General features: G+C 51.6%; 1 protein-coding gene across 12 annotated transcripts in view; it reads right to left on the bottom strand.

The window, feature by feature from the left end:
* CASZ1 (castor zinc finger 1) overlaps positions 1–15,499 on the bottom strand; it is a 203,611-nt gene that overhangs the window by 101,578 nt on the left and 86,534 nt on the right. For 5 of the 12 annotated variants that reach the window (XM_058854852.1, XM_058854860.1, XM_058854853.1 and 2 more), the window contains one exon: positions 4,707–4,766. The exons of 4 other annotated variants lie outside the window; for them this stretch is intronic. Coding sequence is in view for 2 of the 8 variants with exons in the window: in XM_058854857.1 (XP_058710840.1) it covers positions 4,681–4,684 (4 nt within the window). In the remaining 6 variants the exon portion in view is untranslated. Of the gene's footprint in view, positions 1–4,680; positions 4,767–15,499 lie in introns of all 12 variants that reach the window. 3 more of the 12 variants (XM_058854854.1, XM_058854857.1, XM_058854859.1) reach the window with 1 other exon arrangement.

Raw genomic sequence — 15,499 nt, 5'->3', positions numbered from 1 at the left:
CAGTGAGCAGCAATAACTGCCCTCCATCTTCCCCAACCCTCCTGCAGACTGCAGCACCAAAACAACAGCTCCAACATCCTGGGTGAAAATGAGGTACCAGAGAGTGAAAGGATTTATCCAAGGCCAAGCCTGAGATATAATTTAGGGCCTCTGTCTCCTGATCTCTTTGCACCTTCGTGCTGTCTTTCTCATCAGCACAGGATTCCTATGCTTTTCTGTGAAATCAAAGAGTGTCCATCTCCCTTGTATCCTCATCGTAAAGGAAAAGACAGAGGCAAGCATGATGCGAAAACAGGAAGATTCCACGATAGCGTCTTCTCATCCTGCCACTAGCAACAAGTGCCTAAATGTAAAGTGTACATTAATTTAGTATTGAACAGATGGAAGAAAACTGTAAACCAAGCAGATAGGGAAGAATGGTGCTCAAACACTACGAAAAATTACAGTAATAGGTCATATATAACATCTCCTCCCTGCTTCCCAAGCTGGATCCTTTTCCAAGGACTCCACTCTAACAAGCTAACACAAGTCTGCTCAGGGGGGAGCACTGAGGCCAGGTCTGCACAGGCTGCAGGACAGCCATGCCCCAGGTCCCCCTGGTTCACTCCTCTCCCCCTCCCTGAGAAGAAGTTGTCAGCAGAACCTGTTGGAGCAGGGGCTCGTTGACTGCTCCCTGTCCATTACAGCCTGGATTATAAGCATATTGCACCGTGCTCTCTGCACGGTGCTGGGGAAATCCAATACACTGAAAGGTTAATGCAATCAATTAGGGTGACAAGGAAGTAGAGTAAAGCCTTCTGAGTAGATGAAAGGGAGAGAGAGATTGAGACAGGGAAAAGCAAAGAGAAGCGGAGGGGGGGGGCAAAGAGTGGGAGGAGGAAAAGAAGGAAGATGGTACAAAGGCCTTGTGTGTCAGGGTGCCGGTGTAGCCAAGGGCACCATCCTGCCCCAGCATGGATGGGGTTGTGTCATTCACAAAAGTAAGGCAGGCCATGTGTCCCCAAGGCAGCAACTGGGCCAGGATTCCCTGTTTGTGGCGTTTCCTGCTTACTTCTGCAGAATGTGGAGCCCTGCTCAAAATGCAGCTACCCAGGTTGTTCTGCCACCAACCTGCTCCCTAAGGGTGGTTGCTGGGGGATCGGCAAAAGTTCCTGTGTCTTTCTTACCCAGGTACCCAGAAAACATGAAATAAACTAATTAGGTTTGCAAGCCAAAGGATCTCAGCAAGCCACGGGGGAGCATCAAGGGAGAAAAAAGAAGGAACAGGAAGGACAAAGAGAACTTCTGGCTGTTCATACACTCTGTGCACAAAAGTAAGGATGAGCACCATCTCTCTGTAGACTTCCTAACTAGATACTGGTCATCACCATGAGCCACTTCCCTGCACCTATCCCCTCATGTCTGTAAACATCTGTAAGATAGGTGCTCTCTGAGTTTTCCAGCCTCCTTCCCAGTGTATCAACCTGGGCTCTCCTACAAGGCCAGAGAGCAAGCCCCAGCCAGTGCCCAGCCATAGCAGTTTCACCCTTGTCTGCAGATGGTTTGATGAGGGTGCTGTGGCACTCAAGCCACCAGCAGAGCATGGAAATCCCAGTGCCATAATGTACACCCTGCTGCTCCGTCCAGCATGGCACAGCCCTTCCCCAGGGCATTCACTCCAGGGAAGAGCCCCATCCATCCCCTCCAGCCCCCTGAGCCACTGCTGGCTGGCTGAACTGCTCTCTGACCCCCCGAGCAGAGCGGTACTTCATTAACCTGGGCTGACAGGTCAGCGAGCACAGCCCCTTCCTACCACGGCTCCTGCTCGGGCACAGCTCAGCCAGGGAGAACGTGACACCAGCTCATTAGAACAAATTATTACTCTATAACCCCTGCTGCAATGTCCCTTAATATGCCTATTTAGCAAGAGACAAGTCCTGGTGGGCTCCTCGGCATTAAAACAACCTCGCAAATCAGCAGAGGCACAAGCACCATGATCTCTGCTTCTGGGGGTGGAAAGAGGGCGGCTGTTCCTTGGATGGGTGCTGGAGGAGTGCAGGGTCCTGGGCTCTTCCTCTGCAGCAAAATGAAGCTCCAGATATTGCTGGGGGATGTTCTGCAGGCAGGGAGTTATCATCTGGCTGTGGCTCACTGCGCTGCCAAACATGCCCAAGCTTCAGCACAATGAAGTGCTGTTCTCTCAATGAAATCCACCGAGGAAGTTCTGGGATGCCCAGTAAACTGCTGGGCCCGTTTTTCTCTGCCTTATCCCTGCCTAACTCTGCCCTCAGCACTACCATCGGTGTCATGTTCCACGTTAGATCTACAAGATTTAAATGTTTCCCTGTGATATATATGAAGGCAGTGCCTGGCTTTCCAAATCCATCTACAACACCAGCCCTACCTGCTTACTCCCTCAGCTTAACCAGCAAAGCCAAAGAGCAGGTTGAGAAGCTGACATTGATGGCAGGCACTGTGTGCTACCTCCCCACGTGAGGCCAGGCTAAATTTTGGGGCATAAACCCACTGCACTTGGAAGCAGTGGGCTCACACCTTTGCAGGGAGGGCTGTCAGCTGTCTAGGACTAATCCAGAAATTACAGAACTGCCATAGTTTTGGGCATGGCAAATGGGGTATCACAGGCAAAGACAGAAATGCGGGCAAATGTCAGAGGAAGGCTGCTATTAAAAAGGAACAGGGAGCATGAGGAAATCAACCTCCAACCTGACCTTTAGAAGAGGGAAAAGGGAGAAATAAAACAGTGATTCATATAACAAAGAGAAGTGGCAGCAGTGCCAGGCAGGAGACAGTGAGAAAGAAAAGTAATGGAAAGAAGAGAAGAAAGTGTGAAAAATGTGTGATGCTGGGCACAGAGAGGGGCAGGATGAAAGCAAATGAATGGAGAAATGAGGGACCCGAGAGAAAGAGAGAGAAGGAGGACGGGAGGAAAAGGAGGAGAAAAGAGCAAAAACAGCCATGCGGCGAGGAGCACACGGGCGACGCAGAGTGCTGTAACCAGGGTTGTGAAGCATGAAAAGGGAAGAATCTGCCTGTTCCTTTCAGTACTTGGAGCATGGCGCTCAGTGGTGACCTACACTGTGCCTGGCTGTGATCACGTTTTCAGGGCCACTGCCTGCCGATCCCAAACAATGATGAGGAGCCTTTGAAGTCAGAGAAAGAAGCCGCAATGTGAACTGGGCACTTTTTTTCCCCCCGTTTTTCTCCCCTCCATTTTTTTAAGGGCCGGGGAAAGAAGGGAGGAAAAGGAAGGCCTGATGTGGTGGGGGGAAGGCTGGGGGAGAGGTTGCAAGGACAGAACAGAGTGGCTCTCGGTGGGGTGTCCCGAAATGAGAGAGACAAAAAGAAAACAAACAGTTTATGAGTAGGGCACATGCTGCCTGTGTCTGCATGCCCCACACTGCTGGCCCCCCGTGCTCCAAGGGAGGCTTCTGTTCCCCAGCAATGATGGATGGATGCATAGGGCCATTCAGGCCTGCCATGTTACAGCAGCAGTATTTACATAACACTGGCCTTCCACCGGTCACCTCTGACACTGCCCAGCCCAGCTTGGGGCCCCCTCCCACCCCAGCCAGCCTGGGACCCTCAGATGTTGCTCAGACTCAGTCCATGAGCTCCCCAGAACTGGGCATTGGGGGTCCCCACTGCTGCAGGGATGCTCTAAGCGCACACACCGCGGTGACTGCTCCTGGCACCTCTCAGTAATGTCTCCCAGGGCAGAGCATCTCCCACCTCCCCACGGCCTCTCCTGCCCTCACACCTGCCTTGGTGCCTGGGGATGGAGGGGAGGGAGCGCGGTGAGAGGCCAGCAGTGGTTGGTGATGCAGGGGGTACACAGCACAGACATGGGGAGAAAGGGAACTCCTCAGGTGACACACAAGGAACTTCGTGGTCCTCCTGGGGCCCAGAAGAGGAGCCAGAAACAGCAGGAACTGCCTCAGCATGGTAGGGACTTCTCAGTAACCATTACCTGAGGTGGCATAGGGAGTGTCTTACCCAGCACATGGAAATAAGGCATTTAAGAGACAATATCATTTTCCATTTCCCTGGGCTCTAGACCTCTAACTCTTACCAGGCACAGAGTAAGTGACCATCCAGCTCTAGGAGACTGTGAAGCTGGGCCTTTTTCTTCTAAGACAGACCATGAGGGTCTAGGTAAAGGGCAAAACCAGGAAAGCCCTGATTCTGCTGGAGGCACCAAAATGCTTCCACTCTACCACCATGACTCTGCATCTGAATAGATGAAGATGTGCCAGAAGAGAATATGCACATCACCATCTGAATTATGTGAACTGAGCTCAGCAGAACTTCACAGTAGATGGAGACTGCATCCTACTCAGTCCTTATATCCATCTCCCGCAGTACACACGGATGAAGATAAAGCAGTTCCCTTTCATCAAAATCATTACACTTTTTTAGCTGTAAAGATAGAGGCAGTAGAGAAGATATTAAGGAAAACCCTCAGTGACAAAACCAAGTGCCCAGAACAACTGCTGTACAAAGACAAAGACAGGATTAGGTCACACATATGCCACATCTACACTTCACCTTCTTCTGTCTCCATCTCTCTTCATGAGTAACAACAGCCTGGCCCCAGAAGTTCTAGTGCAGACATGGCCACAGTGAGCAGGCCGTAAGTGTGAAATAGAGGAAAAGAGAACCCAGGAGAGCATAGTGACATACCCATTGCAGTCTGAAGTCTCTCCTACCTTTCGGAGATTTCAAGGCCTTGTTTCTTGCCTCGTTTTTAGCTCTAAATTCACTTCATTCTGGAGTGAGAAAAGAAAGGATCCAGTTAACACACAGGGCACACCAGAGTAAGAGCCAAGACTCACAAAAGCCGGGTAAAAACATGGTCCAGCATTGGACATTCAGACTTCACAAGGGAACAAAATGCTTTCCTGCTCCTGGCTGTACCCCACAGTGCCATGCATCCCGTGGCACCTCTCCATGAAAGAGGTTCCTAATGAGGGTTGGGAATAATTTCACATAAAGACCAGCTATTACTGGCCTGAATCCTGCTCCCCAGGAGACAGAGACGCCAGAGACAGACCTTGTGCTGGTCTGCTCCAACCTTTGCCCACACCTCTAAGGTTGTGTTGTGCTCCATGCCAGATTTTCCCTTCCCAATCTTCACATTTCCTCTGTTGACCCCTCTTTCCCAGAGGATCACCTGTGTGCTAATGGTGAGGTCTCCCTTGCACACCTTCTGGGGCACAAGATGACAGGGTGCAGGACTGGGTCCCAAGTCACTGAGCCCCTTTATCCGCTCATCTGTGCATTTTCTGCCCAGGAGAATGCAGAGAGTGAGGAAGAAGGAGAAAAGGGACAGTGGAAAAAAAAGTCACAGCAAAATACATGAAAAGTAAATTGAATTATTTAAAACCATATGTTCCGAAAATGTGACAGAGCATAAAAGCCGTGCCATGAGACTTCTGGAGGGGGTTATTCTGCGCAGGCAGGGTGGGAGGAGAGCTCACGACTGGGAGAGGTCTGCTCTGCAGCCAGACAGGGACTTCCCTCTCCCAGAGCTGGGAGGTGGCCAGGAGAACATGGTGGCTTCATGCACAGTGGCAAGGGTGCCTGACCCATTCCTGTAGTCTGTGTTTTGCAGCCCTGCCAAAAAAAGCTCTCACAACTGCCCCGAGGTGACGCACAGCGTGCCCATGGTTGAATCCAGGACCCCCAGCTGTCCATAGCACACAGCGGCTCTCTGCATGTTCCCTTCTCCAGCTGCAGCAGTGTGTGCCACAACTCAGCCCTTCTGAGACCCTCTTGAGTCCCTTGTAGGACAAAAGTGAGAGGGATTCAGGGGACTCTGTACTGCTGCCATGGGTTACCCCTATGTTCCAGGGCCCTGGCACTCTGTGCATGTGGATGGCCTCCTCCTATCACTTATACTCTGCTGCTGCCAAAGACAGATGCCACGTGTTGGCTAGGACCTAGAGCAGGAAGGAGCTGGTTAGATATCCCAGATGGATGGATGGACATGAGGACAGAGCCCCTCTGGTGAGGAGGGTGCATAACCAGCCTGGTTTCTTCCTTTCCCACTCAAATCCTGATGCTAAAAGGGCTGAGGGCATGGCTAGAGTAGGGTAACAGCTCCCTGATTTGAGATGCTTCTCCTACCCTGGTAGCCTAGGTCCTTCTGGCATCCTTTCTTCCCCCTTCTTCTTCCCTTTGTTCTCCCCTTCTTCCTTGCTCTTTCCACTGTTTTCTCTGCCACTCTGTCACACTGTGTTTTCTCCCCCTCTCTTTTGTTCTCTCCCTCTTTCCAGAGCTCTCTGCTTGTAACTCTCTGCCTTCCTGCCTTCACTCCCTAACCCCTGTGCACGATCAATTCTTCGGATTGGGTTTTTAATTGTTTCTTTTTTTTTACTCTTCTTTTGGCCGCAGCTTATCAATGATGCAAGAGGAATAACGCCAATTTACTTAGAATGTGTAATCCCCAAATCAGATTGGGGGATTGTATGAGGCAATATGACCTTGCATATGTCTCCATTAAAGCCAGCCAGGCCTCCTCTTGTATTCTGTGTTCCCAGTACATATTTAGACAGATAACGCTAATTGTACTTGACATGTCCTCTTAAGGATGGACTCTTCCCTCCCCCAGCTCTGCTTCCCTGCCTGACAATGTGCCAGAGCCGAGCCTGCTCGCCAGCAGAGTGGCATGGCACAGCACCTGTGGGGACAAGCCCCCACACCCAGCCCCACGGTGGGCTGGCCTCCAGCACTGCACCGCTCTGGGTGGGAAGGGGTCCAGAGAGGACAAGGAGCAGGGGGAGGGCTGCTGGGACACAGTTAATCTGAGATTACACACTGTTACTGTGTCAATTTGTGGCTTCCCCTGGAAAAAAGCCTCCAGACAAAGAGAAGAGACTTGCTCACCGTGAACATATACGAAGTCTCCCTCCTTTCCAGTGATGGGCTTCTACACCACACCTCTTAGCTCCTACATCTGCTTTGGGTAAGTATTTGTATTTGGCTACTGAACCCCACATCCAACTTCTAGGGAACATCACTGGAAAATCATAAAGTCCTATAATGGTTTGGGTTGGAAGGGACCTTTAAAGGTCATATATAGTCAAACTCCCTTGCCATAGGCAGGGATACCTTACACTACACTGGGTTTCTCCAAGCTCCATCCAAACTGGCCTTGAACACTTCCAGGGATGGTGCAGTCACAGCTTCTCTGAGCAACCTGTGCCAGGGTCTCACTACCCTCACCAAAACAATTTTCTTCATTATTTCTAGGCTAAATTGTGCCTCTTTTAGTTTAAAACCATCACACCTTGTCCAATCACTATAGGCCCTGCTAAAAAGTTTGTCCCCATCTTTCGTGTAAGCCCCCCTGAAGAAGCACTGAAAGGCTGCCTCTTCCTTGTGCCTGCCATTCATCACTGCTCCAAGAGCAGACATGCAGGATGCAGGAGGAGGAGGGGAGCTTATTCCAAGGAAACCAATGGATCCAAACTCTTCGCCAAAGTGGACTCAGTTTTTTTTTCCCCTTGACACAACATCCTAATTCGACTTTTTCAGTATCTTTCCTTCAACAACCTTTTTTCCTTCCTCCCCTTCCTACCCGGCAACTGCGCATTTATTAATTCATGAGGCACTAATTAGTTCTTTGTTTAATTTTGTGTTAAACAGACTGACCGGAATGATAACGACTTGCAGCGTTGCATTACGGTCCCCAACCGCCCCTGTTTTCTGACAACAAGGGAGCGCAGTGAGACTGGCGTGATGAACCCCAATTCCCACTCCAGTTGCACTTCATTAAGTCAAAATGTGACAAGAAGCTTAGAGAGCAACTTTCAGATCAGATCGCACATAACAATTGGGCAGGAAACTTTCCAAGGGGGAAGCGCGAGAGGCACTCACAGTGAAGGCTGGCACCACGTGCAATCCCCTGGCGTGCCTGCCTTAAAGGAGCCAGCTCAGGCTGTCCAGGCAGGAGTCAGGGCATGTGCTGGGAGCTGCGAGTGCCTGAGGAAGAAGAGGACAGGAAGGGAAGCAAGACAAGCCAAAGGCACAGCAGGGCAGGACAGGAGCCATCATGTGCTCCCCTTGTTTCTTTTGCAATGACAGGTAATGTTGGCAGCTTGTGGGATGGATTGTGTTGGGAACCCTGGAGCCCAGGTGGGATAATTCCTTAGGGGTCACTTCATGAGCTTTGAGGACATCTTCAGGCACCTTCGACTCCATGCCTCAGTCTCCCCCCTGCAGCTCTACAGTGAAACAGCTGGTGAACCTCAGCTGCTCTTCAATTGTCAAGAACTACACCATTATCATGGAGCCCCTAAAATGCAAAGGAAGAGGGTGAATCCTGGCACCCACGTTGCTAAAACAGATGGGAAGAGACAGCTCTGACAGTAGGGAGTGGGATGGCTGGTTTCTTGGAGAGGAAGCTGTGCCCTCCTTCAATTCTGTGCAGTGCCTGACACTCCAGTGGCACTACCAAGTTTTGAAAAGGTCCTGATGAGTATATAACAGCAATAAATTTGATAGACCACAAAGCAAGCAGATGGCGAGCCCTCTGCACTCAGCCATACAAGAGGGAATCCAGCCACCCCAGCACTGCCCGTCCCCACGCTCTGATGAGTACCACGAGTGCTTCACTAGTAGCTATAGCTATGGCTACAGGGTTTGTGTGTAATCACCTGTCCATCCTGGACAAAGCATCACCTGGCAAAAAACACCTGAGCATGATTTAGTCCTAGACATAGGTCAACACAGGACTGACAGACAGATGACACAGCCTAGTTCATGGCCAGCTGGATCTGTCCCAGCCTTTTTGTCAGACACATGTTCAGCGTGTGGCCACCTCTGAGTCCCTCTGGTTCACTGAAGGACAGTGACATGCAGGAAAGTGAAAAGGGTCTTAAAACACCACCTGAGGGGGGGTGGGGTATGAAACAAATGGAGACTATCCAAGTGCACAAAACATGGAAGTTTTGCCACAAATCAAATATATCTTCTGCTACTGCAGAGACATCTGCTTGGGAATAAACCAAGACCACCTAAAAATTGAAATGGGCTGCGAGGTCTCAGTGACTTTTCTAGCAAATATTCTTCTCACACTTCTCCTCATCCCTTTCCCTCTTCCCTCAGGATAGGAAGACTCATCCCCTAGCCTTGCTCTGCAGAGGCCCAAAGCTCAACTAAGGTCCAAAACACCGACAAAGCAACATGAGGGACTCTGAGAGTGTCATCAGGACTGGGGAGGGACACAAGAGCTGTGAGGGAGTGCACTTATGTCCTGGGCAGGGGCAGGGGAGGGAGCCCTGTGACTGGAGCCTCTGAGCCCCACAGGAGACCTGCTGGCTCCACTCTCTACGTGCATTATAAGTGTTGTCACCTGAGTGAGCTGTAATCGTACCAGTCTTTGGGAAGAGGCCAGGCTGCAGCAAGGTAGCACAGCATGGTGTTTGCCAGTACACTCACAGCTGAACAACATGCAGATCTGAGAGCAGACGTGTTTGTGCTGGCTTCCATCTTTCATGAATCTGAAATGCAGCGGGGACCTCTGTGACTGACAAAAAGGCTGTTCCTCCATGACAGAAATCCCAGGAAGACACCACATCCCTCTGATTTCACTTCTCTATGTGCTCTGGATCCCATAAAAAGGCATATATAGATATTAACACTCAGTTGGAGGGTTGGATTGGTGTCCAGTAAGGGCAAATCACCCATTTAACCCCTGAAGCAAGGACAATTGAGAGTCCAGGATTCCTGGGGAAAGAAACATACCCTGCTGTCACCAGCCCAACAAACCTTCTTGGTTTTGCAGAAGGGTTGGAATATTTTGGCTTCTCTATATATCCAGCGGAGCAGTCTCACTCAGCTATCGTCTCCTGCCAATCTTGGACTGCTCAGCTGAAAAGGCCTGGGCTGAAGGAGAGGGAAACTCGTGTTATTTCCCATTTCTCCCTTTTTTGGCTGCTATTACAAGGCAACACCAGCAGCGCAGCACAAACCAACTCCATCCCCAGTTGCAGGGCTACACAGCTGCCAGTGCTCCCAGCAAAGTTTTGTGCTGAAAATTCACAAGCATCCCAAATAGGTCATTGTCTGCCCCTTCTTCCTGAAACAACTTGCTGAAATGTCCTAGACTCTATCCCCAATCCTCTTTAACCAGGAAAACTCTCCTCCCAGGATTATGGGCCCACTGCCCCCCTTCTTTTCCCCTCCATCTGTTTGGGAGCAGCCTGGGACCAAGAGCTCTTCCCAGCCCTGGGGGAACCCTGCAGTTTCTCTCTCATAAAAAAAGAAAAATAGGAGCTATAAAAAAAGGCAAAGCAAAGCAAAGCAAAGGGAAATCACTGTGAAGGAGGAAAAGAGCAAATCCCCCCTTCTCTCCCCACCCTGTCCCCATTTGTGCCTTTAGCACTGGTAGAGCTGCCTGCTTTGCTGTACTGGAGAGTCCCCTGGCACAGTGCTCTCTGGGAGATCCTGCCCTGCCTCTCAGCCTTTCCCCTCTGCTCAAACCTGTTGAGCAGAGCTCAGCTCAATAAAGGTGATCATGCAAAAAGGAGAAGAAAACCAACACTGGGCAGTAGGAAAGGGACACAGTCCATTCCAGAGGTAACCGTGCAGTTCAGTGCCCACTGGACACCTTGGAAATGCTGCAGCCAGGCAAGGGACAGAGGACCAGGAACGGAGGACCAGGGACAGCACGCAGTGTCTGTCCCAGCTTCCCAGCACAGATGGCACCAAGGACCAGGGAAGTGCCCAGAACTCCAGCTCACAGCACAGCTACAGCACAGCCCAGCAGAGCAGGAGGGGAGTGCCAAGAGGGGATCCTAAGGAGTTCATCTCCTCCCACAGCATCTGTAAAGCATAGCAGTCCCCAAACTTGGCATTTGGCAGCCCTGGGCTGGTTCCTGCTAATTTGCTGTCAGGCTGCCTAAGCAAACCAATTAAAGCTAATCATTAATTATAAAAAAGAGAGAAAGAAAAAGACCCTGTATAAATGAAGAACTGGAAAGGGTGTGGGGAAAAGGACTGGGGGGAGAAGAGTGAGAGAGCTTGAGAAAGGGGCTGGGGGGAAAAAGGGGTTTTAAAATCCCAGGTGCAGAGCCTTGGATGCAGTCAGCAGAAGGGCAAGTGGTTCCTAGGGCAGGGTGAGGGAACTGGGGAGGACCCAAGGAAAAAGCCCAGAACGCTGTGGCACATGCTGAGAGCCAAGGCACTGACACAGCCGTGAAGCTGGCTCCATGCTCCCTCCATCCCGGCCCCAGCAGGGCCACAGTGCCAGAGTGCCAGAGTGCCAGGGTGCCAGAGTGCCAGAGTGCCAGAGTGCCACAGTGCCAGGGTGCCAGAGTGCCAGAGTGCCAGGGTGCCATAGTGCCATAGTGCCACAGTGCCACAGTGCCAGAGTGCCAGGGTGCCAGAGTGCCAGGGTGCCAGAGTGCCACAGTGCCAGAGTGCCAGAGTGCCACAGTGCCACAGTGCCAGAGTGCCAGGGTGCCAGAGTGCCAGGGTGCCAGAGTGCCAGAGTGCCAGAGTGCCAGAGTGCCACAGTGCCACAGTGCCAGAGTGCCAGAGTGCCATAGTGCCATAGTGCCACAGTGCCAGAGTGCCAGAGTTCCATAGTGCCATAGTGCCAGAGTGCCAGAGTGCCAGAGTGCCAGAGTGCCAGAGTGCCACAGTGCCAGAGTGCCACAGTGCCACAGTGCCAGAGTGCCAGAGTGCCACAGTGCCATAGTGCCAGAGTGCCACAGTGCCAGAGTGCCACAGTGCCAGAGTGCCAGAGTGCCAGAGTGCCACAGTGCCAGAGTGCCAGAGTGCCAGAGTGCCAGAGTGCCACAGTGCCAGGGTGCCAGAGTGCCAGAGTGCCAGAGTGCCAGAGTGCCAGAGTGCCACAGTGCCAGAGTGCCAGAGTGTCAGGGTGCCACAGTGCCAGAGTGCCATAGTGCCACAGTGCCAGAGTGCCATAGTGCCAGAGTGCCAGGGTGCCAGAGTGCCAGGGTGCCAGAGTGCCAGAGTGCCACAGTGCCACAGTGCCACAGTGCCAGAGTGCCAGAGTGCCAGAGTGCCACAGTGCCAGAGTGCCACAGTGCCACAGTGCCAGAGTGCCACAGTGCCAGAGTGCCATAGTGCCAGAGTGCCAGAGTGCCAGAGTGCCAGAGTGCCACAGTGCCAGAGTGCCATAGTGCCAGAGTGCCACAGTGCCATAGTGCCAGAGTGCCAGAGTGCCACAGTGCCAGAGTGCCATAGTGCCAGAGTGCCAGAGTGCCAGAGTGCCAGAGTGCCAGAGTGCCAGAGTGCCACGGTGCCAGAGTGCCAGAGTGCCAGAGTGCCACAGTGTCATAGTGCCAGAGTGCCACAGTGCCAGAGTGCCATAGTGCCACAGTGCCAGAGTGCCAGAGTGCCAAGGTGCCACAGTGCCACAGTGCCACAGTGCCACAGTGCCAGAGTGCCAGGGTGCCAGAGTGCCAGAGTGCCACAGTGCCAGAGTGCCAGGGTGCCAGAGTGCCACAGTGCCATAGTGCCAGAGAGCCAGAGTGCCATAGTGCCACAATGCTACAGTGCCATAGTGCCACAGTGCCAGAGTGCCACAGTGCCATAGTGCCAGAGTGCCAGAGTGCCAGAATGCCACAATGCCACAGTGCCAGAGTGCCATAGTGCCAGAGTGCCACAATGCTACAGTGCCAGAGTGCCAGAGTGCCAGAGTGCCATAGTGCCACAGTGCCAGAGTGCCAGAATGCCACAGTGCCATAGTGCCAGAGTGCCATAGTGCCACAGTGCCACAGTGCCAGAGTGCCAGAGTGCCATAGTGCCATAGTGCCACAGTGCCAGAGTGCCAGGGTGCCATAGTGCCACAATGCTGCAGTGCCAGAGTGCCACAGTGCCAGAGTGCCAGAGTGCCAGGGTGCCATAGTGCCATACTGCCACAGTGCCAGAGTGCCACAGTGCCAGAGTGCCACAGTGCCACAGTGCCATAGTGCCAGAGTGCCATCGTGCCACAGTGCCATACTGCCACAGTGCCATAGCCAGAGCAGCATGAGCTGCATTTGACAGAGGAGTGGGCACCTGTCCGCCTGCAGGGACAGGACAGAGGAGGATGAGGGTGAAGGAGCGCAGGGCAGGTGAGGCCAGAGCTCGGGGTGTGCACTGGGACTGGGAAGCGCTGGGCGCGGTCCGTCCATGCCAGGACTACCGGCTCTCCCTGAGCAAACGTCTTAGATGGGGATGAAAAATGGGGCATTTCTGAAAAGCCCCTGATTATGCAGATCGGGCTGGGGCCCTGGCTCCCCGCAAGCTGCGGAGCAGAGAACCCCGGCAGCTGTCGGCGCAGCCCCCGCCGCCCCCGCGCCGCCGTTTTGTTCCCGGCCCCGCACACACGCACGATTCCCAACGCTTCCCGACGCTTCCCAACGCCCCTTTTGAAGAGCCTCAGGCCCACGTCGGTCTGGCGGATGGCGGAGAGGTGGGGGCAGTGCCATGGAAACGGGCTCTTTCCTGGGGAAACGCGTTCCTGCCCCCCTCCTCGGCCCGGCTGCCCCCTTTGAGGAGCTGTCAGGACCCTGAGTGAGTGTCACACGACCCAAGGACCAGGCGTGACCAAACCTATTTTCTGCCTCAAATTTGATTGATTAAAAAACTTTTTAGGAAAACCATGTTTAAAAAAAAAAAAAAAGAGAGAGACAGAGAGCGGGGAGAGAAAAAAAATGAAACAGAAAGGGACAAGGGGGTGGGGGAAAAGGGAAAGGCCTCAGTGCTGAGTTTCCCTGGCAATAGCACCAGGGGACAAGTGTCAGAGGCATATAAACAGCATAACCAGGCCAAAAATAAAGGTCAAAGGAAGCATGAAACTTAACACAACACTGATTAAGCTAATGATGAAGCAGGGGACCCTAGAAAAAAAAATAAGTGTGACACACAGAAACATGCACACAGAAATGCTCCCAGAGATGGCCCGAGAGACCTGGTACGTGGGAAGAGGTGACAGGGCTTGCTAGGCCCTGGAGGTACCTGGAGAAGAGTGGAAATGGAGGAAAAGCCGAAGCGGAGGATTTGAGGAGTCTGTGCTATCCCCCCAGGCTGGTTGCTATAGGTTGAGCCTGCCAAACGACAACAAGCCCTAGAGCCAAGAGGTCCCTCCCATAACACAGACACTCAGTCCCAGCCAAGCCATGCTTGAATTTGCAACCAAATTCCTCAAAAGAGTTTCCCTGACACTGGGAGGAGAGCCCGAGTGTGTGTGAATCACAGAGGCCTTGCTGACACCAATGCTGGCTCAGGATCTGGCTCTTTGCCCTTAAGCAACTGTTATAAAAAGCTTCAGAGATGCCAAGAGGGGCGGATTCTGGTCAGACCTCCCTGCCTACCCCCTCCCCCTTGCCAAGGCTAATTCTGCAGAGAAAAAGCCCAGATAGGCTGGAGGTCTCAGAATGCAAGTCCAAGAATGTCATACCCTTCGGCATTTCCCTACTCCATCTCCAAACCTCCATGATGATCTCACATTTTTGGAGCCCAGCTCACAACTCGCAATTTCCTGGGACTGGCGGTGTTACTCTCGCCAAGAGGTAGCAAAGAAATTGCAAATTGTTCACCAGCTTCTTCCTCTGTGATTTGGAACTTTAAAGCTTATGCAGTATAAAGTACCGAAGCACAAAAGGTTTTCCACGTTTTCTGTACCACTCTCCCACTGAGAGTAACTCTCAACCCCTAGAAAATGTCCCTAGAAAATGTTCTGCCTTTTCTGGCATATCAGAGTCTTGGCAGAGTTGTCTCAAGGAATTCAATGGGACAGGAACAGGGAGATGACTGGGCTTCCTTGTCCCTTGCATTTCGCATCCAGGGAGGCCACTACATCTCACTTGTTTCCTTATGTTTGCACAAGTCAAATTCTGATAGAAAGCTGGACAGAAAAGGTTGTTCTTTATCCTGACAAATATCTTGGGGAAAATAAGTTTTAAGTTGAAAATTTTCTTGCATGTAGAATTTATCATGAAGAAAAGCAAAGAAATATTTTCACAAAAAGGCTAACAAAGTGCTACATGTATGTTTATCCCCACACACTCTGAATTTCACTTGGTCAGAAGGCTGTTTTCAATCAAATACATTTCAGTGCAAAATTTCCAGCATCATATTCATGTGTCTTCACCCTCCTTCATCACTGATATTCACAGTCTTTTTAAAGAATGATTCAATTAAACCACCAGTGTTCCTCACTAGAGGAGTCTGAACAGTGAGAGGAACTCCCCAAAAGTAGTGCCAGGCCAGGCTTTGTTCAAATATTCAACCAAAGATGTGCAGATTAGAGGGGCTGGACACCACCACCTCACACTTCCAGAAAAACTGCTGTAAAAAAACCCCTAAAATCACTGCTCTGATACCTGACATTGATGGCTGAAAAATGGGATTTGAAAAATAATAATGGAAAACAAGGTCTTTTAATTTAATTTTTGAGCCATTATTGTTCTTGCTTGCATTCTTTCTTTTTTCCCCTTGGTAATCAGAAGAGAGAGAAATGTGAGTAAAAACTAAAAAAAAT

The sequence above is a fragment of the Poecile atricapillus genome, chromosome 22, assembly GCF_030490865.1.
Source record: "Poecile atricapillus isolate bPoeAtr1 chromosome 22, bPoeAtr1.hap1, whole genome shotgun sequence".
Classification (NCBI taxonomy): Eukaryota; Metazoa; Chordata; class Aves; order Passeriformes; family Paridae; genus Poecile; species Poecile atricapillus.
This window is presented reverse-complemented; position numbering and strand designations above follow the sequence as displayed.